The sequence below is a fragment of the Pezoporus wallicus genome, unplaced genomic scaffold (assembly GCF_028554395.1).
Source record: "Pezoporus wallicus isolate ANWC-B61680 ecotype Strahan unplaced genomic scaffold, APGP_CSIRO_Pwel_v1 contig_3952, whole genome shotgun sequence".
NCBI classification, from domain to species: Eukaryota; Metazoa; Chordata; class Aves; order Psittaciformes; family Psittacidae; genus Pezoporus; species Pezoporus wallicus.
In genome coordinates, this window is record NW_026635034.1 from 9,648,094 (window position 1) to 9,674,759 (window position 26,666).

At 35.6% G+C, this 26,666-nt stretch overlaps 1 protein-coding gene across 1 annotated transcript in view; it reads left to right on the forward strand.

Annotated features, from left to right (window-relative positions):
• Positions 1-26,666, forward strand: part of LOC130593000 (protein unc-13 homolog A-like) — a 37,798-nt gene continuing 11,132 nt past the window's right edge. The window contains exons 1-6 of the mRNA XM_057397839.1: positions 1-221; positions 1,495-1,524; positions 3,560-3,659; positions 8,189-8,306; positions 10,010-10,133; positions 12,495-12,630. Coding sequence (XP_057253822.1) covers positions 200-221; positions 1,495-1,524; positions 3,560-3,659; positions 8,189-8,306; positions 10,010-10,133; positions 12,495-12,630 — 530 coding nt within the window. The 5' untranslated portion in view covers positions 1-199. The remainder of the gene's footprint in view (positions 222-1,494; positions 1,525-3,559; positions 3,660-8,188; positions 8,307-10,009; positions 10,134-12,494; positions 12,631-26,666) is intronic.

The window sequence follows — 26,666 nt, forward strand, 5'->3', positions numbered from 1 at the left end:
GGTCTTTCACTGCTGCATCAATTGGCTGGCTTTCCTCCATGTGAAATATGGGAGGAGCATGCAGGAAAAGTGAAACACTTGCAGTGAGGAAACAGGAGGAAAAGAGTAATTTAGTCTTAAAGCGAAACGGATTTTTCCTCATTTGTTAAAAAAAAAGCTTAATTTCAATTTATGTTCTTTAAAATATTTTTCTACTGGAATGGAACTTCTTTCTGTAAAAGGTAGGGTTTGTTTTTTTTTATCATGCAAGCTTCTTAACTAGTGTGACATAATTATTAGGTGGCTGTAAAAAACAGCTGAGCAACTTGACAGACTGCAGATGTGCATTGCTCATTTAAGTGAGCGGGAATATTTCTTGCAGTACTTCCTTCAAGGGAAGCCACCTAAGTACAGTGTGTCAGTTCTGCAATCTTGCGTTTTAACTGCTGCAGAGTTTAAGTTGCTTGTAGCTCAGAGACAGTTTGTTCTATCATTTCTGTTGAAAGTGAAAGCTTTTTCAGTGTGAGACATGATGGAATTATTGCAGAATGTCTGACAGTTGAAATGTGATGCAATTCCGTAGAATACTTGGGGATGCTTAGAGATGGATGAAAGCAAGAATAAGGAAAAGGATGGTAGATGAAGTTAGACAAGTGGGAAGGGAATCATAAAGCAGTGGGAAGCTTTTGGGAACTGTTGCAATGTGAAGTTATGGACCCAGCTTTTGTTTTATTGGCAATTACTAGATCATAAGTAAAATAGTGAAATATGAGGTATATGTAAGTAGACTGCAGTGATATTGCATTCAAATTGAACTGTTCTATGGCAGGAAAATTTAAAATATTAAATATTTCAAAATATTTAATTATATTCTTCAAGTCTAAATTCAGTGAACTTTAGTAGTCAGGCACTTCATAAAAAATGATGACCAGGTTAGATTTTTATGGTTATGATAACTATCTGAACTAGTCCTCTTAGCTTCAGGGCATTTTTCATTCATGTAAGTCGTACCATAGCAGGGAACTTAAGGCTGTTGAACAAAGTCAGAATTTCAAATGTTCACTTTTTAATTGGAAGTGTTTACTGCAGTATATCTTTTATACTAGGCAGAGAAAATACAATTTAATAAAGGATTCTTTGTAAGATGATAGAAGTACTTTTTATGAAGTCTGTGAGACTTCTGTGACTCCTCAACAGAGAAGAATTTTGAACTATCATTATGAGGTGATGGATAGCATGCTACATCGCCTGGTCACCTGGTCTCCATTCTCCCCTTTGTGTTGCATCCATGTATTTGTTAAGTTTCTGTAAACTGCAAAGACTTTCCACATGTTTTCTTTCTCAAAGAATTCGGAGTAATCAGATTATCTTGCCCCTAAGGTGCTTCCATTTTTTTTTCTTGTTTTCATTTTTGAGGGGATTTTTGTACCCCAGAAATCTCTTAGATTTACTTTCATAAAAGTTATTGGCAATCATTGTTAAGCTAGTATCTGATTTTTCTTTTTTTCCTTATAGTGAAAAAAGGAAGGTTGGATAAAGCAGCTGGTAAGTCTGGTTTCCTTTCTTATTTAGGCTTTATATTTTTGTTTCCTGGGCATCCGTGTGTGTATCACACTAAAGAATATTTAAGCCTGGGACTAATTGCATGCATTTCATCAACAGTTCAATACAAAACAAATGATGAAAGAATTAAAAGAAATATGTATACTTAAAGGAACAAATTAAGAAACAGGATTGTAGCCTCAAACAATCTGTAATTTTCAGGTATGAATCATTGTCTCTCAAACTAGTGGTATTTAAAAAATATTTCCAGTAAAAAAGAAAACTTACATAATTTGATGGGGAAAAATAGAAGGTTGATTAGGTTTGATCACCTGGTGTGATACGTAGGATCATGAAATTTTCAACTGAGAAAGAGATTATAGTTGAATATCAAGGTAATAGAGCAATGAAACAGAGTCCCACTAAAAATGTGTCTTAAGGTCTGTCTTGTTAGTTATGGCTTCATTTAAAGAAGCTTTAATTTCAGAGGAAGGTTTGTTGTAGTATTTTTATTTAAATGTAGGTATAAATGTGAGTGTTCAAAATGGCTGGATTTATACATTGTAGGCTGCTGTTTTCAGCCAAGTGATTTAATGGAGAGTTCCTTTGAAAATTTCTCAATCCTCGAGTTGAAAGACTCCAAAGGACAAACAAATTCACAAATTTTGTTTTGTTTATATTGGTTACACAGAGTAAACAAAAGGATGGTATGTGAATCATGCATTGTTGGCACCATTCTCTGCAAATAAGTCACCAACCTTCTAGGTCTGTATTGACTTTGTTAAGTTTTTTTCGGTCTAAGAACAAAGCCATGTTTGAGAAGGCTATTGCACTGAATTACACGAAATGGAAAACATTGATCACTGTTGATTTTTGTTTATTGAAAAAATACTTCACATTACATACCATCCAGTCCTTTTGTCAAACATAATCATCAGTCCTAATCGATAAGATCTGCATACAGGACGTACATAGCCAACACTTCTCCCTCATTTTTTAAATGCAGTGTAATTTGATACAGCCTATTCAACAGGCAGTTGTAGACAGTGACAACTTCCCTCCAACTCAGACCAGTTGATTGACCTGTGGCAACAAAGAAAGCTCAACATTACTTCTGCTCTTGGCTGTATCTCATGTATGTTTTGACAGTAATTCTGTTTTTTAATAAAAAGGGGGTTATTGATTTGGTCTTTTTTTTTTTTTTATTACCGTATGTAAGTATTGATCCTTATGTGGGATGCTGGAGGCTAATGAAGGATTTGTTGTATGCATGCAAGCTAAGAAGCTTTCCTGAGCAGCCACATTCATCGAGATGATATAATAGGCCCTTTGCTTCCTTAGATCCCTGTGCAAGGCCCTAAAGGATATAGAGCTTTTCCTTCCATCTTTGTGCTTTTTTCTCTCAGTGATATTTTCAAGCACTTTGATTTATTTTTTATTTTATTTTACTCTTTTTGCTGAGTAATTCATGCTGATGGTTTGCATGAGTACTCATACTCTGTGATTATAGTTGTTTGTGAAAATGTTTGAGTTCATTTGGGACTGCATTTGAGATCCATTTTGCTGCTAGACAGATCTAGATTCCCACACAAAGGCAAGACTGAATTACGTGTTGCAAGTCTATGAACTTGCCTTAATTGGATATAAAACCCCATTAGCCAGTCACCAATATTATCATGCCATTTGAAAAGCAAAGAAAATCCTAAATTGCAGAAGGGGAGCATGTACTTTTTTGATGCAGGAGCTGTCAGGGAGATTGATAAATAATCTGAGAAGCCATGCCTGGAAGCTGATCCTTAAAATACTTGCTCACATTAGAATTGTGTCCTCTCCCACCTGTGATAGGCAAAGGTTTTCCTGTCATAATCCCATTAAAATTGACAAGAATTTAATCGTTAAAATACACTTATCTTAACCATACCTCTGAAGGTTTTTTTAATGGAGTAAGAGTTAAATGCCTGCTACCATGGGGTTGAAAGTTTCCAGCTTCTAGGTGGAAATAAAGTTGATTTTAATGTGCTGGTTATTTCTTTTTCAGATGCATTCAAAACCTATGTTGTTTTGAAAGTCCAAAATTTAAAAAGCGCTACAGTAGACAGAAAGGGAAGTGAACCTTGCTGGGAACAGGACTTCATGTTGTAAGTAACAGGGAATTCTTATCAATTGGTTCTGTTGTCTTTCCTGTGTTTGGATAGTTTAGAGCAGTTAATAACACCTGCGATAATGTACAGACCACAGAAGCAAGGAAAAAGTACCCAGCTCAGAGAAAGGTGCCAGGCTATTTCTAGTGAACAGGATAAACATTAATTTGCAAGCAGATTGCTGCAGATCAAGGCATAGCAGTCAACAAGGAGAAAGTATTTGTCTCCAGTATCTTTAATTCCATGTAATGTTTTAGGAATACAGGAAAGAGAAGGAGAACTTGAACTGATCCTCATGCAACTTTTGTTTCACTCAATTTCCTTTCTGTATGACTCATACTTTATACATTCCTTTATCTACTTAATTGCCAGTTTAGGTAGTTTTTTGTTTGGGTTTTTTTTTTTTACTAACCTGTACTGTTTCTCACTTCTGTCTGCAGATCTTTGTCCACTTCACTCAACTCTCCATCTTGTTATTCAGTTTTTATTATCCTCTTGTCTCTAGAACCTTATATACACCTGACTGGTCAAGAGGGTCCAGACACTAATTTACATACTTACTGACATTCTGAGGAAACCTCCTTTCAACTGTCCACTTGAAAGCAGTAAAACCAATAAATATGTAGCCTCATTAGATGCTGAAATTATATGTTGATTCTCTACTGGTTTTGGTCTCTTTTTTCCCTGCACAAATCTTCCTCTGTCACCACATCCTTGTTGTGGGAACATAGATTTTATTCCTGAGATCTAGAGGTGCTTGAAATTTTTTTACAGAATTAAGCATTTAATTGGCTTTGCTTATTTGTAAGAAAAATGTACTTTTGACTATTTTTTTTTCCCCTAATCCAAGTATTTTTAGTATTTAGTCAGAAGAATGCAGGTGGTTTAAATTATTTTTCCATACTTTCTGGTTACCAAAACCCCCATTAACATCTTCTGACAGACTGCATATGCTGAAAATGACATTTTAATTGAAATACATCCCCCTCATGTAATTTTTTTTCTGTATTAAAAGCAGCATTTCTAAAATCAGAATTTTTTTTCTTCATAGATACTCCCCATAAATTAATTTTATTTTGCAGTGCTTTTTATCTCAATTAGGGACTTAATCACAAATTTTTCCTAGTTATTAATTGAATTTGGAATGTGTTTGGTATTGCGCAACTGATTTCTTAGATAACAGTAGCAGACTACTATCTTACTTAACTAGAGCCTGAATGACTGAAGGGCCTGTTAAGCCAACATACATACATTCTTTACATGCCATCGTATGGCTAGATCTAATGATATAATAAAGAAGTAATGAAAAATTCTGACTCCTGACCACATAAAATTAATCTAGCTCTAATTTCTCCACCATTCCACAGCCATCAGGTTTCTCTAGCAGACTGTTCAGAGCTACGGGCTAAATTATCCAAACAGGAGTATCGTATCTGTGCTTGAAAATGCAAAAGAAACTAATATCAATAGTTAGCTCAGTTAGCTTTTTAAAATACTATTCCTATACTGCAGCTTTGACTTGTTTGTCCTGTTTCAGTGTAGAGGAAGCATTGCTGTATGATAATACTGAGTTAAAAGGATTTATTTTTTCTTAGCACTTTACTAATCCAGACAATAGTTCTATAAAACATTGGGTGTGGATTTGATGACAATGTATCAGCATATCAGGAAGTAGATCGTTTAAATTTCAGCACTTGGCCTTAGTGCAGGAGGCAATTAAATATATTTTTAAGTGTGTGTAACCTATCCTCTAAATTTTACCTATATCATGAGTAAACCCCAGCAAGCAACCAAATACAGTACAGCCACTCACTCACTTCCCCACCCCTGGTAGGATGGAGAGGAGAATTGGAAAATGGTAAAAAATGCAGGTTGAGAGAAGAACAGTTTAATAATTGCAATAAAGTAAGATATAATAATAGAAATAATAATAACAACAACAATAATAATAATGATAGGGAAAAGAGACAAAATTCAGGAAACACAAGTGATGCACAATACAATTGCTTACCAGCTGCTGACCGATGCCCAGCCAGTCCCAGGTTAGTGGCTTCTGGCCAACTCCCCCTGTTTATATACTGAGCAGATTGTTATATGTTATGGAATATCCGTGTGGCTAGTTTGGGTCAGCTGTCTTGATTGAGCACCTCCTCATTGGCAGAGCATGAGAAACTGAAAAGTCCCTGCTTTTGGAGTAAGCACTACTTAGCAACAACTAAAACATCTGTGTGTTATCACTATTCTCATACTAATGCCAAAACACAGCCCTGTACCAGCTACTAGGAAGAAAATGAACACTATCCCAGCTGAAACCAGGACACCTGAGGAATGTGCTAAAATATTTAATACATTAGCTTTGCTGTTGTATAAGTGCTTTCCTTTTAATTATACTGTATGTAAATGAAAGTGTTCCGTGACATCAGTGGGAGCAATTTATTAGGATTATTTTCTTAGTTTGCAATTAAAATGTTACAACAGAGAACACTAATCATAACATACTTTTCTAGCAAGTATGTTATGAGGTTGGTGCAGCTCCATCTACTGCCTACTCAACTATATAGCACAGCAGAGTTAAAACGTATTTACAAATATATTTATGTAGACTTTGTAAAGTCATTGACTCACTGAATAGTTTTGGTTAGAAGGGACCTTTAAAGGTCATCTAATCCACCACCCCCTGCATTTGGCAGGGACATCTGCCCATCGATCAAGTTCCCCAGAGCCACATCCAGCCTGCCCTTAAATGTTTCCAGGGATTGCACATTCACCACCTCTCTGGGCAACCCATGCCAGTATTTTACCACCCTCATTGTAAACAATTTCTTTTCCCGCATCAAGCCTGACTCTCCCCTCTTTTAGTTTAAACCCATCCCCAATATCCTATTACAACACGTCCTGCTTAAAAAGTCTCTCCCCACCTTTCTTATAGGCCCCTTGTAAATCGTATTGTAGTTCAGTTTTTAAAGGTCTCTTTTCATCTCTGCCTGTAAAACCAGCAAGTTTTTATTAGCCCATGGCAGGGGAGTTGGAACTAGATGATCTTAAGGTCCTTTCCAACCCAAACCATTCTATGATTCTACGCAGCTATTACCAGCTTGCATTTTAGAAATGAGTGTTGTTTAAGCTTTCAGTGTGCAGTGTCACTGTTCACTTATCAGTGCAACAGTTTCAAAGTTGGGGTCTGAAAATATCAGAAGAATTTACAATCCATCTTCCATAACATATTTATAAAGGGAGAAGCTGAACAAAACAAAAATTATCTATTCTACTGCACGAGTAACAGCCGAAAATTAGACACTGAGGCAGCCAACATAATGTTTTTAGAGTAATGCAATGAGTTCAGTACCTGTCTCAGGGGTGGTAGCCTTTGCCCTTCTCAGATTTCACCTGTCCTTTTCCTGGTACCTTGAAGTACATGATGATTCACTGTGTGACACCACACAAAGCAGCTGAAGATTAGTTTTAGTAATTAAAATGATTTTAGTCAAATGAAGGTTACATAATCTGTTACAGCAGAGACTCTAATGCCTACTTTATCATACCGTTCATATTTACAGAACTGGTCTGTAACTGCTTATAGTAATATACAAAGGAATACTAGACATTCCATGAGGAAATAAATTCTCTCTTAATTTTAGTTCAATGCATGGGTGAGTCATATGATCTGGTAAAATTTTATTTTAAATGTAATACAAAAAAAGGTTATGGTATGTTTTTTTCTTTTGTTTTTGTCAAAACCAACTAGTAACCAAATGCATCCATCCTATGAGTAGAGCTAAAATAGAGCCTGGATCTGCAGCACTCGACATTGACAGCTGTTTTCCCACTGTATTTTTGCTTTATAGTGCAACTTCTGAATTCTGTGAGAGAAACAATCTCCAAATGTCTTTTGTGCCTGGACTTCTTTACAAAAAGAACAAGAAATTGGTCTCACGCTTCCTCTTCTAGATTTTTGTGAGGGAAGACAGATTCCCCTCCCCATACCATTATAAATTATTCTTAGTTGATGATCCATGTTGATTGACAGTGTGTACCATCAGAGTTGACATTGCCAGCTCTTACTGTTTCAGTGAAATGTTCTGAGTTCTATGTTCAAAAGACTGATCATTTTTGTAGATCCCAGTTTTACCTAAAAACATCTGACAAAATCCTAGCTATTTTACACTATTCCTGTGCTTAGCAAGTTTGCTACAATGGAATCTTGGAATGCAGGGCTGGCCTGCAGAGACAACTGAGGAATTCCATTTGCAGAAGCTGCTCAGAAGAAGCTATAGCAGAACTAAATTCATTTCCTGTTCTTGGTCTCCTTGGTCCTCATCAGTTTGTAAGAGCAGTCCTGAACAGTGGGACTTCACCTGTCCAGTCTAACCTTTGTATCATTCTTGCTATCTTACAATTTATGAGTGTTCTGAGAACAAACCACCTCTGTATTTGCTATAAGTCAATAACTCAAGTTATTATGATAGGTTACTGAGCACTTGAGTCTGCATTTTCAGTTTAATTGTTTGTGTATTCATTGTTTTTAGTGAAATCTGTGATGATGGAAAGGGCTTCATTATCGAGTTGTGGAAGAAAGGCTTGCTTTGGGATAGCATTTTAGGAATTTTATGGATTCCCTTTGCAACTGTGGAACATGCAACAGATGTAAGTTGACTTTCTGTGGAAATAGAAATACACATCAGTCATAAATGTCATTACAGTCTTTGGGAAGCTAAGAATCAGAAATTAATTGCATTTTACTCAGTATTCTCCATCTCATTTGTTTCAGTCTGGAATATTGCGGCGTAATGTACATGTGACTCTCTGACAATTGAGAGCCAGAGAAATGGCTCACATACTGAGTCAAGTATAATTCAGTAAGTGGGTTAGAATTCATCTGCACTCTCAAATTATTGGGGAGATAAGGATAGTTTGGTTTATGTGATAAGAGTGAGGGAATTTCAAATTCAGGTTCTCAGCCTGTTCCTCATTGTGTGACCTTGAGTAAATCTCTATTAAAATAGGCAAAATACTGTTCTGTCTGTCAAGGGAATTGGCTGTTGTCTCAAAGAGGAAAACAGCAATTTGCCCCATGGTACTATGGAAGGAATTAATAGTACAATAAGCACATAGAGAAGGATGAGTGAAGAAAATGGATCAATCCCAAGAGTTATTATGTATCCAGTGTAGTTGTAGTTAGCCACCAGAATGAGCATACTTGCTCTCAGTAGGCTAGAAAACAAAGAAAAAGGGTTTCTGGGAGTTTGGAAATACTAAAAGCAATCTGCAAGTGCTGTTAAATTGTCTGAGATTGGAAAAAGTAAGAGGTGCCCTATGCTAATCTTACGCTAATACTCCACAATTCTCCCATGCATAAATATGCAGTCTTTTTTTAACAGAGTAAGTGTAAAATAGAAAAGGTGAATTAAATCCTTGCAAATAAAATTAAGTTTGCCTTTTAAATTTTTTTTTAAAAAATACAAAAGGCAATTGATGATGAGGTAAAGGAGAGAGAAACCGAAAAACTTCTTCCTACAGCGTCTCCCATCAGACTCTGTAGCCGTTTCTTTATAGGAACTAATAAATATTCATATATACATTTAACTGGCATTTCAATAATTCTGCTCAGAATGGAAGCAAGGAAATAAAGTAATTCCTGCCTGAATTAGAAGTTTCTCTGTATCAGAGCTGCCAACTACCATTTCAGGGCCCAAGACAAGTTGTTTTGTTCTGCTACCCTAGCTGTTGAGTTATGACTTGCTGACAGAGACTGTAGATTAACAGTAAATACTGAAATGTTAAACAAAGATTCAAGAGTAGGGCTTGCTTCTTAATTGCCTGAGACCTTCTAGGCCTTCATTTATAATAAGGCCACTGTGGAACTTTCCTGATTATTTGTCCTCCTCATGTTAACCCCACATCTCTGCTCTGGGCTTTATGACTCAGAAATAACCTAAAAGGGAGTGTTACTTCAGAAGCTTTCTTTTGGTTTGGTTACTAGCGTATATTGATTGCTTCAGTCTTTCTAGAATGTACTTGTTCAGCACCAGTTGAAAGGGGAACTGGAAAATCTCAGTTCATAACAGGAATTTCCAATATTTGTGTTTCTTGGGTCTTAATCATCTGATGATCTTAGTATGTATTTGTTTATATTGTAGAGAAAATACTTTCCTGTTTCTTATTTCATGCCTATTAGAAAACATGATGAAGTCCTAACTATTACTTACATAAACAAAAGTTGGAAGTCTACAAGGGATCCTGGTGCTATAACAAAACTCCTGTTGACTTAGGGGGACCCTTCATTCAGGAAAAAGTGGAGAATGCTATGAATCCTATGCAGGAAACTTTCAGAATTTTTTTTTTTGTAGGAAGGTCCAGGTTCCTGGTGGACATTGCATTCTGAAGTAATAAAATATGGAAGCGAAATTCAAGGCACAAAAACCCCAACTTCACATGAGATCTTACTGGATGTCTACTTTGTGTTACCATTTGGTGAGTTATACATTGAGGTTTCTCTCGAGCTTTACAACAATTCTATTCATATTCCATATTCTATTCCATAAAATTCCTGAAATATAGTGGCAAATTTTTTTGATGAATAAATGCTTATTCATCACTAGAGCATTAGTGTAAGTAATACTTGGTGAGCAATTAAATCAAGAGCCACTTCCCACAAGGAGCTGGATGAACAATCACACTGATTCATGTTCATCCACACGGGGATTGTAGAGCTCAATCTACTAGAGTCTGTGCATTACAGCTCTGTATCATGTCAGCTTTGACCTGCTGTTTGTGCAAAGCAAATGTAGGAAAAATCTAGGGTTTCACAGCTGTTTTATCTTGTTAGCAAAGGTTGTCTGCCTTTATAAATAGTGCGTATGAAGGTGGAAAATGCATGTATGTGTGTGAAAATAGTGTATTTGAAGGTAGAAATGGAAACTGATCATAAAATAATGCATCATCTCACATTATTTCCAGATTCAGACCATGGTTCAATATGCCAAATAAGTTTGCGAAGTACCTCAATATTATACTCTGTAAACAGTCTAATGAACTAAAATTTATACAAGAATAAAAGTAAAAAATGTGAAGAAATGTTAACGAGACATTACTTTTCTTTTGGGGGGGTAACTGCGAACTGTTGTAGATTTTTATGAGCCACAGCAGGGCCCCTACTTTTTTTTTTCCCTTTTATTGTATGATTCTTTAAACCTTTGAATCTGCAGAATGTTTTAAGTGTGTCCTTATGTAGTTTTCCTATCTAGAAATTTGGTGTAAGTCTCTTATAGAAACTCTAATTGTATGTTTACAAGCTGGAAATTGAGGTTGTTGCTGATTTCAAGCTGCTGCTTAGAGGGATTTTTGGTTTGTAGGTTGATGCCTGTATTCTGTTTTGAAATGTATCTGAGAGTGTTTTTAAAGACAAGTCTCTGGGTCTGTAGTCTTGGGGCACTATAGAAATCCTGTAGAGGTCACTCTTACACTATACTTTTCTGTGCAGAGGGAAGAATTCTCAATACGCAGAGGTATTGGGAAAGCTACATGTTTACCTTTACTCTCTACCTGGAGTTTGACTAAGGAATTACATTTCCATTGCTTATTCTGTTGAATGACTCTCAGCTTAGCTGTGATCAGCTGAGAATCTGACCTTGACTATTGAGATCAGAACAGCCTCTTTGTTACAATAAATTACATTGGAAAGGTAGAAGACTGAAGTTATTTTTCACATTTCTTGAAATATGTCCATTTAAGAATGCCAGATACTAAGTAGAAATATAAAAGCCTTACATGCTGGTTTAACAATATGGACTTGAACCACTGCATATAATAAACATCCTTACTCCATTCATGAGTGGGTTTTCTTTTCCTTACAATTATTATCTAATGTTAGTTGTGGTAGCAGTAAGATTGTCATTTCACCACTGCCATCTAGACTGAGCTCCATTAAAAGGCCACTAAGTAAGATAATGATCTCATGTAACTTAAATTCTGCAAGCAAATTCCCAGTCATAAAATACAGGCTCTAGATGAATACCACTGCTGAATTGCAAACATTTTTATATTTCTAAGTCAGGTTTTTAAAGGATAATCAGTCTTTGTTATGAAATACAAGAATGATTTCTAGAGTATAATGTTCTGCAGGATAGCAGCTTTTACCTGCAATTGTAGATGGGATTTGCCAGCTTTCTCCAAAGAGATACAAACTTGGAAAAAAATTAGTTCTAGGCTAATAGGACATGGAATAAAAGTAAACCCTGATTCCTTACTTTAAAAAAAATACTGTGTGATACTGTGATACAGAACCAAAACCAAACAAAACCCCACAACAAAACAAAAAATCCAAACCACAAACAACAACAAACCCCCACCACAAAGAAAAAAAAAAACAGGAAAAAAAACCCTACCACAACAAACAAGGAGAGGAAAAACAAAACATTCCAAACAAAACCAACAGACCAAAACACTCAAAGCAAAACCTCTTCACGTTTTTGCGTGCTCTGCATGGCCAGTTGAGAATCGAAGTTGGACTGGAAAACTGAGAGATCGATTTTCTTGGAGTCCACTTTTCAATTGTAAAATTAACTGTTTCCAAGTTTGTGTAACAAAAAGATAACTGGTTCAGGTCTCCAGGTTTTCAGAGCAGCAGTCAGAAGATGATCTAGGAAATCTGTTTCTGCTATTCTTGTAAAAAGTGATTTAATTACAATAATGTTTTGTAATTGACTGTATTAATTCCCTTTTACTGTGAATTCAATTAATTAATTTCATTAATTGAACGTGTACTTTCTCTTTTAGAAGTTTCTTTTGTAAAATGGACTGAAAGATTTTTAGTGGCTTTTTCCTTCTCTGCAGATACCCACAAAGATTTAGACTTCAGAGGCTGGCACAGAGGGGCATCCCTCCAAGATACAGGACATTCATATCAAGATACATATGATAGTCTGTCATCCATGGAAAGTGATTTCAGCATACAAGAAAGCAAACTAAGGTATTCTATCATTTTCATGTCATCTGGGATTTGTCATCTATTGACATGATTGACATCACACATCTATCACAATATTCATTGGCTTTTCTATTTATTTATTTAAAAATATATATTGTCATAAATATACAATTATTTTAAGCAAATGTGTGACTAGAAGTTTTATAAACGTACAAAAACATGAAGCATATGTCTCCATTATTATGGTGGAGCATCTAAAGTTTTTGACAGCTCCAAACAACAGAATTTCATCTTGTAATGTGTGGCATTAGAATGTCTGATGTTACTGGTATTTGCATGATCTTTAATGACTTTCCAGTTTGTGGTTCACAAGCATTGTGCTGCCTGCATGATATTTTGATGTCTTGTGGTCATTAAAGTTAAATAAATTAGAGAGAGCAATAGAAAGAATAAGTAACCATTATTAGAGTGCTCAGTAGGTCAGCAAAACTGGCAGATGAGTAGTCTGTAAGATACCTTGTTACTCTCTTTCTGGATATGCGTTAAGTTCTATGTGGCTAAATATTGAGAGCACCTCAGTAGTAATGAAAGTGCAAATAACTGCAGCATTCTCTATCTGCAGCTGTGACTGCTTTTACTTTTAAACACTCTGGAAAATCTGCATTGCTGGGACTTCAGAAAGTCACTTCAGCAGCTCACTGGGAGGAGCCCTGCTGTTCTCTAATAGCCTTTAACCATGGCTCAGTATGGAGCAGGAAGGGGCCTTCTTCTCTGATGAAATCATTGCCATGAAGCAACAAAACCTGGTTCATCCAGAGTTGAAATAAATGCTATACAGATTGTGAATAACTGCTTACAACCAAAAATAAAGAATTCAAGGACACTGCCACAAACAGAAAACTATATACCAACCCATCAAAGGAAGACTCTTGATGACAGCAGTGAGATGTGAAAAAGTTTGTTGCATGGCTCTATGTTCTGTAAACAATATGCTTAATGACACTAAATTATAATAGAGCAGCATAAAATTGAAAAGCACAAACAGAACAGTTGTGGATTTATATTCGTATTTTCAGAAATTCAGAATCCTGCTTGATTTAAAGTATTTAGAAGCCAACCACAAGTCATGTGTTGTTCTTCTAAAACACTGAAGCAGTGAAATATTTAGCTATTGCCTTTTTGAGGTAGAGAGTAAACAGTGTGGAACTAGAGATACTGGCTAGTGAAAGTGATAGCCAACAGACTCTCATCTTCTGCTACAGCACTCTCTCATCATTCACTATTTCTCATCTCTGATAGCCTGCCATGAAAATCAATAAATTCATAAATGCTCATGAGATGACCATTTTGCCTAGTGTGATTACTGTTAGGCTCGGCTTCCTCTGTATAGGAGGGGAGACAGAGACAAACTCCATAGAGCAGTTCTGCGTAGCTGTTGCTCTTAATCAGCAATATTAATATCTAAACCTAAGACTTCTGTGAGATGACCAGCTTAATCTGGTCCAACACTGTGCTAAGAAAGCTGGACTGGAGGAACATCAGCTATTGGTTAGAATAAGGAGATCAAAAGAATGTGTGAACAAAAAAGCAACATATTGTGAAATAAATGTCCCCTCTTGGAGTATTAAAAAGCTTAAAAGCTTCTATCCAACAGGTCTTGAGTGATATGGGTTTCATGACTAAGTCTAACAATAGATGGTTAAAAGTAGTGTGTTTCACAACAATATAAACATCTTTTAAATGAAATTGGACTTAATGATAGTGTTGACCCTTAAGGCTTTGCGTGTCTTTCCTGTTCTCACCCTTGGGTGTGTGTCTACATAGGATTCAGCTGTTCAATAGTGACTTTCTGAAAGCATAAGAGAGGAAGGGAGGCAAGTCCTGACATGATTTGGGTATTGTAACTCATTGATTGGATCTGGAGAGCAGGAAAAGCACCTGATTCCACTTTTGAAGCTAATATATTTACTTAGGCAGGCTACCACACTTTCTGGAACTTTTCCAGAAGGGAATTAGTTTTTTTTCTTGATTTCATTTGAGCAAGGAACAATGCTAGGGTGGCGAAGCAAGACAAGGGAAGATAATCCGTGTCTTCTTGCTTCCCTGAGAGGAGAAGATGATGGTGCCTTATGGGTGGAAGGTGTAAGGAATGAAGTGGCAACAAGTGTATTTCTTCCCTGCTATTATAACTTTCTGTTAAGTGGAGATGAATGCTTGGGAGGGAGTCCAGCCAGCCTCTCAAAATATCACTCAGCAGTGGTCTGAGCAGAAAGAGCTTTCTGTGTGCTGGTATAATCACTTCTCTTCCCATCTGCCTGCAAAGGCAAACTGGGGAGTAGCGCAGGAGGAGCCGTCTCTCTTTACTGTTGATTTTGGCTTTCATACTTGCTGTCACAGACTTTATTACGTTTGATTCATTGTGTCCTCTATTGTAACTCAGGAAAGACACAGTCTGTGAGCAGCTGACACTCAAAACGGTGTGTTGTCCTGCTGAGGGGTGGAACAGGCTCTTGGGAAACGCAACAGGAATTACATTGAGCATCAGGCACATGGCTCATGTTTAAGCCATGTCTTACAGCAGTGGTCCCAGAAAAATAGCTCAAACCTGAGAGAAATGATGGTAAAGACTATTACTTCATTAAGTTATGTATTCTCTGAGGGGATGTGTTGTGTATGCATTTAAAATGACCTTTCCGTATACAGTAAAAAAAGCAGAGTCCTAATGCATGTAGCTTCCACAAAATCACTAGGAAATAAACAAATATTGAAAAAAGATCGTAAAGCTCATGAGAGCAATTCGCCAGTATCTTGCACATATACAGGGTGCTATAGGACCTTTTTGGCTGTTGTGATCCCTGGCCTGGTTACATTTACTAGCAAGTTCTTGCAAGGTATTTACAGAGAAGTACAACTGCTTCCTTAGGGTGAGAGCTGTCAGTCGTGGCAATACTCAAGAGCTATTTCTCTCTGTTTTTCAAAGCACACATCCAGTCATCAGCATATCATCTGGGCAGACATGTCTTTCTCAACAGAGATCTGAGCCTCTGAACAGGATAAGTTAAGCCAAAAGAAATTAACCTAACCTGACTATGGAATTCTTTCCTTTGCTTCTTTGTCCTAGATAAGGTTACTGAATTTGAATGAACTTTTGTATGACTAAATCAAGGGTCACCACTGAACTATGAGATAATACTTTGATTTATTTTTTAAATCTAATATTAGGCATTTTCAAAGATTATGAGGAGAAAGATGATTGTTTCGAAGCTTAATTAAAGGTAGAGATGTGCATTTATTTAAAACAACGGCATTTGTAGTATAAAAATACATAAATATTTGAAGTTAGGGAAGTAGATCAGGCCACTTCTTTTGAATGGTTGTATTAAACACCAGATTTAACTAAATACTTAATATTTGACTGATATAACTATTATAAATATTTAACATTAATGCTAAATATTTCAATATTAATGTGTACAAATTTTCTTCATTAATCTGTTTACACTGATATTTATTTGTCAATTCTTTGGTTATATACATAAATGGTGTTTATAGCAGTTGACTCTAGATGTAGACTAGTAGCTAATTAAGTGTAACTGATTAACTCTTTCATAAATCAGAAATTAATCAGAATTTGAAGGATGCAGTAAATGATTAAGTGGATTCTTATTAGAGCAATATATTTTCTCCCAGTCTTAAAAAAAAACAACAAAAATCCAAATAGAAAGGGAAGGGGAAAATACTGTTTAAAAAAAAATAAAACAACCTCTAAGTTTTCCTCTGATTAATATAGTTAATGAACAAATGACTTTGTTTGTTTGTTGTAAATCAGCAATCAAGTGTTTTTAGTACATATTTCATTCTGGCTGTATATAGTAACCATACAATAAATCAATTTGTTCTCTCTCTATCATAGAATCAAAGAATAGTTAGGGTTGGAAAGGACCTTAAGATCATCCAGTTCCAACCCCCCTGCCCATGGCAGTGTCACCTCGCACTAAACAATGTCACCCAAGACTCCATCCAACCTGGCCTTGAACACTGCCATGGGATGGAGCATTCATCACACAGAATGCATAAAAATTATTAGCCTCCAGTGCTGAATGCTAGTACTTGCAAGAATAAAATTTCGTGGTTAATTTCTTTGGTACCATTCAGGTGCAAGTGGGTTGTATATCCAGAGTAGCAGAAATGTATAGAATTAACACCAGAATGACTGAAAATAAAGTGTATTATAATTTAAAAATATATAAATTATGGAAAAGGACACAATGAATGAGTACTTCATGTGATTATATGTTGCTGTGTCAGGAAAAATATGTATGTAAGTATTTGAATTATCCTTCTGACAAAAATCATACTTTTCATGTGCGCCTCTTGTGTGTCGTAATACTCAGGAAGTAACAGATACCTCTGTTGTATTAGCAGTAGGGTATGACATAATTCCCTTAAGCTACTTGAATTAGAACTGCAGATAGGCAGCTAAAGTACATGCAATGTTACATTAAATGCTAAATTTGATTAAAAGCATTAAATGAAAACTGTTCTATTTACAGTCAGGCAACATTAGGATAAAAACTATGCAATTCATATACTTGCAACTTGAAACACACAAATACTAAAATAATACAGCCAATGCTTGTATTGTCAGTAAGTTTATAGTGTCTCTTCTGAGACATTTCACTTAACTGGAAAGTTAAATGGAAAATATTTTTAATGATTGAAGCAAATCTATTAATCTAGATCTTGGAATAAAAAAATGTGTTTTGTGAAATTACTATTTTGAATAGCTACTTTTTGAAACGAAGGATTGTGTGGAAAAGCACTCTAAAAAATTATGCAAAATTAAGCTCTTATATTCCATTTTCAAAGAACTCAGCTTTTGAAAATGTAACCCTCACTCTTGTATTAAAAATTCTTGCGTTTAAAAAACAACAATGAAATACATTAAAAATATTAATGACTATAATTAGAAAATACTAACGCTGCCATCCACAGCCACCTAAACAAAGTAAGTGCTGCACAAGAGCCTGTCAAAGAGAAACTAAACTGAATGGCATAAAATGGGCTGGGGCATTTCCAAAACAAGCAAAATTAAGCAAAAAAAGTTATTCTTCTAAAAGCCATAAATTTCATACAAAGAATATTGACATGTCATGTGATACTTCTCTACAGAGCTATAGATCAGCTAGATCTGTATAGATTTTATGGGCAAAGTTGGTTTTGAGTATGTGATTCTAAAGTATTTGGCTTTGACAGAAGATATATTACTAAAATTGGACTCAATGATCTGCAGCCACTAGCAATGCTGATTTTAATGTAATAGTTATTAAACTGATATTGGTTAAATAAACTAAAGTGGTATGATGGCAACTTGTAAATTTTTTCTAACAGATGAAAACTGAAAAGAAACCTTACAAATTCCTTAATGCTTGAAACATCCTGAAAATGAAATGGACTTTTAATAAATCTAATTCATCTTCCCTGTTTATACATACAGAGAAGCAAGAATGTGCTAAGGTCCAAATTAATTTTTAAGTGAATACTTTATAGCCATTTTTCCAGTAACCTGTTTAATTACTCATGCCCAGGTAACAGAAAAATTGATAGGCAGGCATAAACTTATTTCTAAACCATGAAAATTTCCACCTTCACCTCTTGGCTGCAGGTGAGGAGCTCCTGAAACCAAAACAATATTTCCACTATGTAGCCATAGCTGTTTAAGCAGATAGTGTTTTTTCATAGATGTGGGTGGGATCATTTAATGGCCAGTTGTTCCTCAAAGTTATATTATAGAATGGCTAAGCATAACCAACCTTGCATAATGTTATTGTTTCCTTTCATGTTTGCTGCCAAAAAGCAATAAGGTCCAAAAGAAAGAAAAGGAAAAAGCAGGCTAACAAAAAATGTAGGTCACACATAAGCCTTTTGACTATGACTGTCCACCAGTTCCCAGCCTTTTAGAACTGGCATATCTCTTTTAAAATATAAAAAGTGGTTGGTGTTGAAATTGGTGGGGATTTTTGCATTTATTATCCTGAGGTTGCTGTCTAAAATGAAGCAGTCTTTAATGATTGCAGTCCTTGAGCCATTGTTATAGAGAACTTCATTTGTATCACTGTGCTTTACTTCCTCATGATACTATGCTTTCCCACACATTTGACGAAGGGAACTACTACTTCCAGTGGACCAGCTTAATTTGTTCTGATAAGCTGCGAGGAACATTTCGTAGTGTGATACTTCATACAGGTGCATGTTCCAAGTGGCTAAGCTGCTCCTGTCAACACAGTACTGCACTTTCAGACATATTGTACTTACTTGGGGGTCTGTGGTAGTTTTGTTTTGGGGTTTTGTGGGGGTATTGTGTATGTGTGTGTTGCTGGGTTTTTATTTGGTTTTGGTGTGTTTGTTTTGAGTTTGTTGCTTTGGTTTTATTTTGGCAGAGGGACATCTCCAAGGAGTATTTTCAGGCAGGGACATGGGTAGATTTCAGTTTGGCTAAGCCTAACTGTCCAGTATGGTTTGAAATTCCCCTGTAATTCCTTCAGGACAGAACTATCAGATTCTAAAAAGTATTAAATACCTAATAATAAATTAAAATAGATAGAGTACTCTTCTATTGCTCCTCAGACCTTTTATTGATGAGGAAAAATAGTCTAGATGAAACAATTAGAACTAACCTACATCAAATATATTTCAAGATGACTGAGCCTGGACACAGAACTTATAGATAATATATGTGAATCTTCACAGTACATAAGAAGACAAAATGGGTTTGTCATGGTATCTTCTAGTTTGCATAAATAGCACAGCATACAGGTCTTTAAGACAAAAACCAATATTGTTTTCTCATTTTCATAGTATCTTGTATGATAGAATCTCTATCTGGCATCTGTGTTACTGCTTAATTATAAGTAATGCTTTTACAAAATGTGGTTATTTCCTACCATACAAATTACTGGTTTCTAGTCTTTGTTTTAAATGCAAATAAAAATACTGAATAAATATTCATTTATTTCGATATGAAGGTAGGTAAAGCAACCTGACCTTTCCTTAGCTATAGAAAAAGTATATAAAGGATAATTAGAAAATTTTTTTTTTTTTTTTTCAACTAAATGGTCATGTTAAGACTTAATGTTAGCAAAAACTGTTGTACAACTGTCGTGGTTTAAGCCCGGCCAGTAACTCAGAACCACGCAACCGCTTGCTCACTAGCTGAACATAGGACAGCATCTCAGCTGAAACTCGTTTGTATCCTTTCTCTAAGCTGCTGTTATAGTATGTGACACTTGGTGCATTTTCTGAAAGCACTATCTATATGAAAGTACCCTCAGAGCAGAAAAACACAAGAAACATTTGATGTTCAGAATAGTTCAAAAAAAGAGAATGGGAATCATGTTAAGTTCTGCTGCAACTATTTCTTCCTTAATTTGCTGTTCTAAAAAAGCTGTTTCATTTTTTCTCTATATAACAGTTCAACTCATATAATACTTGTTTGTTCCAAAGGCAAGGTAAAATGTTTGTTTACATCAGGCACCTATCAATTGACTTGACTTCTCTGAATATGAACTATTTTCATATATTAAAGGGCTTCCTCTAAGCTCTTTAACTGCTTGGGCAGCTGTTCTCTGCTTAATTTATAGAAAGCAAATGTGGGTAGGAAGGCACTCTGCTTCAGGTGATGTTTGGTTTAGTTTTATATATCAGTCATTTAAAACTGCAAATAATAATATAAATTTATTTTACTACAGTAAGGCAGATTTTCTCAGTAAGAGCAAATTGCTGCAATAGTGGCTTACTGTCTTCTGTAAAATTAAGCCTTTTAGAATAGCACTGTAGTGCTGAGAGTTCAGTGCATTGCTCCCCAGGCTTTATTCTCATCTGTCAGTCAAGCTAACATGATCATTGATGATCCTTCCTGCTCTGCTGCCCTTTCTGAATTCAGTTCCACCTCTTGCTTTTCTCAGATGTGGTTTTTTCCTTTAGATTTTCTGTGGCCTAAAACTATTGCTCTTGATTGGAATAAAACCAGTTCTTCAAAAATCTACTTAAAAACAAACAGAAAAGCTTCTAAAGAATCTTAAATAATGTTGCAGTAGCTCTCTATTGCAGGAAAACAATAGAAAAAGTTTATAATTGGGGTTGGAGAGTACTAAGTATCATAAATATAGTGAATCTGAAGTTTTAATGGATTTTGGTATATGCCTCTACTTTGTTTATCAACTTTACAATTGTTACACATTTTATTCTTATGTTAAAAAATCTTGAGTGAAAAACATGGAAAAGAAGATAAATAGCAGTTAGCAGTGTGCAGGCAAAACTTGAAAGACTGAGAACATGGACACTGAGAGAATTGAGAACAGACATTTAGAGAATTTATGATTCTGTGAGAAAAAGCAGAGCCAAGCTCAAGCTAGGCAATGAGTCCACAGGTGAGGGTCTAGGTCAGTGAGTATATAGGCAGACCTGTACTTTATAGAGACTGTCACTCTTGGAGCAGAACATCAGGCAGGGACTGAACTTAAATGGAGCTGCAGGGCTTGTTGGTCCCTTTCCCGTTGGAGGCTAGTCTAATGAAGTCTGTTGGGCCCTGACAGAGACACTAAATATTGATTGGAAATTACTGCTGCGGATTTCTTTTAATTAGCGAGTTATTAATGATAAATGGAATTGATAAAACTGGTTTTTTTATTTTAATAGTCCAAATTATTTCTCATTTAAAAAATAATATAAGAGTTTTATATATATCCACATTATGTCTCTGTAAAGACAGGAATTTTGTTTCGGAATTAAAAGGAATTTATTAGACAAACTGTTTAGCAGCTTTGCCGGGGGACTCTGAATAACTTGTGGAAATGAGGTTTTGTATTTTGGATAATTGGCTTAATACAGAACAGTTGTTAAATACACGCATTTTTCAGGTCATTCCTTATGTTTGAACATGAGTTTGTATTCCTGTCTCAGAACGAGATAATCATGGAGAAAATTCTTATAGGAGAAGAGGTATAGTGTCTAGTTCTGGCACAAAAGGCACAGCCAAGTTTGATACTCTGCAGTATATATAAAAAAAACCTACAAAATATAAAATAGGTTGTTTATTAAAAGGAAATGTAAATATCTTTATTCACATGGCAGACTTTACTATTAGTTTCCTCCAGTATCTCTTCCTATCAGTCCATACTGTTTCGCTCCTCCCAGTCATCAGATGTAATAGTTATTTTCTTTAAATCTTTTCAAATGTCCGTTTTGCTTGTGGCTATTGTGAGTGTTCTGGTGATTCTTTTGTTATGAGCTGATACTGAGCTTTAATTGACTTCATTATTAACATTCTTGGGTTTGTATTATTTGTGGTGAGAACCTTTTGTAATAAATGAGAAATCACTGACTTCCTCTAAAATTCTGTGTAATAACATTACTTATGATGAATTATTTACTTGTGAATGGAATAGGAAAGGCTTTTGGATATTGTTTTTTGGTTTTTTGTCCTAGGTTAACTAAGATCTGTGCCTTCTTAGATGTTTCTGTTCTCACATAACTTTTTTAACTTTACTGTTATGCAGTTATTTCATGTCATGTCCAAAAGGTTGACGTGCTATAGAGGTTAACCCAGTTTACTTAGACATTACTTACATAAGTAGTAATTTATTTAAGTAAGTAGCCTTGTCAGCTTCTGGGAATTAGTTTATCTGATAGAGTGGTGTGTAGAAGATGTATATTCATTCTCCATAAGTATTCCCTTGAACCTACTAAAAATGCTGTTTATTTATAGAAAAGCTAAAATAATCAAGTCAGGTATCAGTTCTTGTGCAGCAAAATTCCTGCAAAATGCAAACATTTCAGGTAGAGGCACACGAGTTCAACAGAAAGAGCTGTACAACATAGGAGAAAAGAGAGCTCTTGTGGGAAGAGGAGCAAATGTTTATGAAAAATTTCATTAGGCTCATAGTGCTGTGCCATATTTCATCTTTAAACTGCTTCCCTAAAAGATCCTGACACATTCACATGCTGGGTAAACATCACTTGAATTAATTTACTACATTTGCATAGGAATTGCTTGGTTACAAACTCATTGCTTGAATTTTGATTGGTTTGCAATGAAAGCAGTAAGCTACTTATTAGAAATTCATATTACTCTTTTTCCTTTTTTCATTAATTCATTACCCATTTGTATGCATTTTTCAGATGGAATGTCACATATTGATGTGGATTCTCAGCACAGAGTTTTCTAGCATATTGTCCATGGCCTAGAAATCACTGAAAAATAACTGAACAGATTCATTGAACAAATTGTCCTCCCTGAACTCATAGTTACTGTGTGTTACTGTGGTAGTCTCAAATATGTTCACAAACAGTAAAATCATCTCTCTTGGAAACGGTTTTGTTTCTGACTTGGATATCAAGATTCCAGTTTAGAAAAGCCATGTAAGTCTATGATGTGGAGAGGTGGCAGGCAGCTTTTTGTGCGTCATGGTGCAGCATTATCTGAAGGTTAGGGAAAACACTGATTATGTATGTGCAGACACTAAAGGTACAGGTTGAGATCGGCCTAAAGCCCAACCATGTTTTGCAGTGCAATAGTCTATTTAAAGAGGACTTAAATAGAGGCAGATAGGCAAATTAGATATAATTTACAGCATGTAAGTATATATGCTTGCGTATAAAATTTTCTCATGCTTTAAGCTGAAGAAGTCTATGTAGAGCACTAGAGCTTCTGTTATTCCTATTCCTTGTTGCAAATCAGCCTGGGTAGAAGGAGAAAATAGAAACATCATTAGATCCCTAATGCAAATCCTGTTCTGTTTTTTGCTACAGAAAGTAACAATTATGGTAAACCACTAGATAAGCATTCAACATTCGAGTGCAGGAGGAGGACAATGACATTGCCTGTTCTTAAACCTTTTGAGAGTTTTTGAAGAAAAATCCTTCAAAATTTGTTCTTATTTTTAACTATTACATAGCTACTTTTACATCCTTTCATCAGCTAAAAAATAAGTGAAGAAAAATCTTACAACTATTCATCATGATGGATTATCAGTAGTTACATATTTCTATGCTTCACTTAGTTCAGAGGTAGAGACAGATTGAGTCTATGTAATGATCTAGTTCAGGTATAAATTTATAATACTCACAGTTCCATGCATGAGGCCAAGTTCAGGCAACAGTCAACAGTACAGCTTCTGTGAAACTTCTCTTACAAATAGGAGTTTCACAGAGTCTGATGTGAAAGTAAGCTGCATGTTGGCTGTTTTTTCTGGTATTGATTTAGAAATTGAGGGAGAGATCTAGATGTGGAACATGATATACTCTGTAGCCCATTCTGTTTCTGAAGGTTACATATTTTGTTTACTGCATTCATATACAATCAAAGACTCACAACACTGATGCTAAGGGTTTTTAAATTTGAAAGATTAGGGATTGGTTATGAATACAGTGACTTGATAACGTGCAAGAAAGATCAAGTTCAGTTGAATAAAGAAAAATGTCTTTCCAGTGTAATTTGGAAAAAAAATACCCACGTTATCTTTTTTGGTTGCATGTATTAGAAGAAAACAGTGGTTTTGATGATATGGTGATGAAATAGGTGTGAAACAGGTGACGAGCAAATAGCTGCTTGGTGGCAAACACAGGCAAAATCTGGAGTTATTAATGAAGTTTCTTGAAGTGCCAGTTAGACGTTGTTTTCTGTCTGGAACAGTCCAAGGTGATACTTTGATAGGTTCAAGATTGATTAGAAGCTGGCGTTTCACTGGACAGCAGAACAGTGCGTTGCTAATGTTTTATTCACACCAACATGTGTTTCTTTGTGACACCTATCTTCTGTGGTAACCTGTGGTCTTACAGTGAGTTTCTGTCCTAATTGTATATTCTTTTGTTCTGATAAATATCTTGCATTTGGGGAAGCTATGAAGGTACCTTTGCAGTGCTGAAGAGATATCTTGAGAGGATTTCTCAGGTAGCAAGACTGCTTTGTAGTACCCTTGTAGTCATCAGAAAAGCTTGGAGATACTTTGTAAGACTTACACTGTCTTGACACACTTCAAATAAAATCTGTCTTGAAATCCGCTGTTCTATAGTGTAGGGAAAAATGAGCTACCACTTACTGGCACCATAGTAAGTTTACTAAGATCAAAATCAGACGCTGTGTTTTTGACTGGTCCGAATGACAGTCCAGTTCACAGCTTTGAGTGGTAAGAATTGGAATTTAAATAGTTTAGGCATTGATCACAGTACATATGTGTTTTCACACATGTAGGCACCAGGCTTTCAGTTGCAGGGGTTCTTCAGAATAAGGCTTAATGTAATTGAATAAGTTCCTCCAGAATAATGAAAACAGGATGCCACCCAGTCTTGCAAGCCAAACCTTTTGAGAGAGGTGCACATGAGTGTTTAGGAGGTGGGGAGGAGAACCAACCAACTAACCAAAAAGAAAACCAAAAACCAAACAAACAAACAAACAAAAACCCCACCAAAAAACCCAAACAAAACAAAAACAAAACCCCCAAACCACCCCCAAACCCAACAAGTTCATCAAGTAACAAGGAAGTTCCACAGTGTTAAATCCAAAATGTGTCTATATTTTTTTTTTTGAAGTGTAAATAGTTGAAGTGATCTAATAGAAGTAGGATTCTATGCACTTAAGTTTATTCCTAAATAATTTTGTGATTGTCTCAGAAGTATAATAAAATGCTGTATTCTTCTGTCACCATAAGCCCTGTCCAGGTATTTGTTCATGGTACAAATTCAAGTTTCTATATAAAACATCTTTTTCCTTTTTGTGTATGTGTGTATGTTGGGTTCTGCACTGATGGAATTCTAACTACTGAAGATTGCCAAAATTATTATCTTTCAGCATTTTGCTGTCAGAGTGGCATAGAATTCCTCTGTCATACTATAGAGTTGTGCCCCAGAGAGCGTTTAGCTTGTCACAACATGTAAATGGTAGTATAAATGAAGCTATTTCACAGAGGATCTAACAAAAGGTCTTGAATGACAACTTGCTTAATGCCTTTCTGCTTATTTTTGTATTAGAAAAATGACGTACACAAAGATGACAAAGCAAAACTTCATAATCTAGGGTCTAGAACATTTTTCAAAGCTTGATCTTCTCTGTTCCTACCAATTTAATCCTTCTAAACTGCTGTTTCCCAATAAACAAAATGATTGATTTTACCCCTCTCCTTCCTCTATTGGAGCAGTTAAATTTTTCACTTTAGGATCATAAAGAGAATTTATCTGATTTCATTTTCATTGGACCCTTTATTCTGGCTACTGTCCTGTTCATATATGGAAATTATCTTTAATCTCAAGCTCATGTCATTTGTCCATCTCCATAAAGCTGTATTAGAGTGTGATTTTACCTCCTCTCCTGTCAGTGACAAAACTTGCATTTCACCTAGAGATCAGTTAGTCCTTTGAAGTTGCTAAGAGCACTAAATTCAGGTCTAATAACTGTAGGTACGTCACAAGATGGCTCAACGCCTATGTAAGAGGTTTGAGTACTGCTGTGATGGTTCTTACTCATGAACTCTGCTCTTCAAGGCAGTGAAACATGTATAATTAATTGTAATTAAATGAATAGGTTTTTATTAATTAAATTGTTAGTAAAATTCAGGTCAAGGACCACTTACATGCTAACTCATAGTGTATTAAATTAATGACACTGTCAAATATAGAAGTTTAAGTAGTTATTATCTCCCTTTCTCAGTACCAGTTCTCAGCTATACATCTCTCTATCTGAAATGAAGCTAAAGTTTGTCAGGTCATAGTGTAAGTCAGAACACTAGAATAACCTAACTGGAAAATAATTGTTAAAACAAGCTGTATCTTTGCAGATCAGCTTTAGCAGAGATGGCAACAACTCATATATATAGTCTGAAGGGTGAAAACACACTAGGGGGAGGAAAATATTTTCCTTGCAACAAATAGTTAATTATGCCCAGGAAGAGGAGGGGTAACCAGGCAGTTATTGATCAGTTACCTAAAGCAGCTGTGCAGATAGTGGACTTGGCCTAGGGTATTTTTAAAAGCAAGCAGGAGTAGCCATCTTTCTTTAGCAAACATCAGTGTGAATTATGCCGATG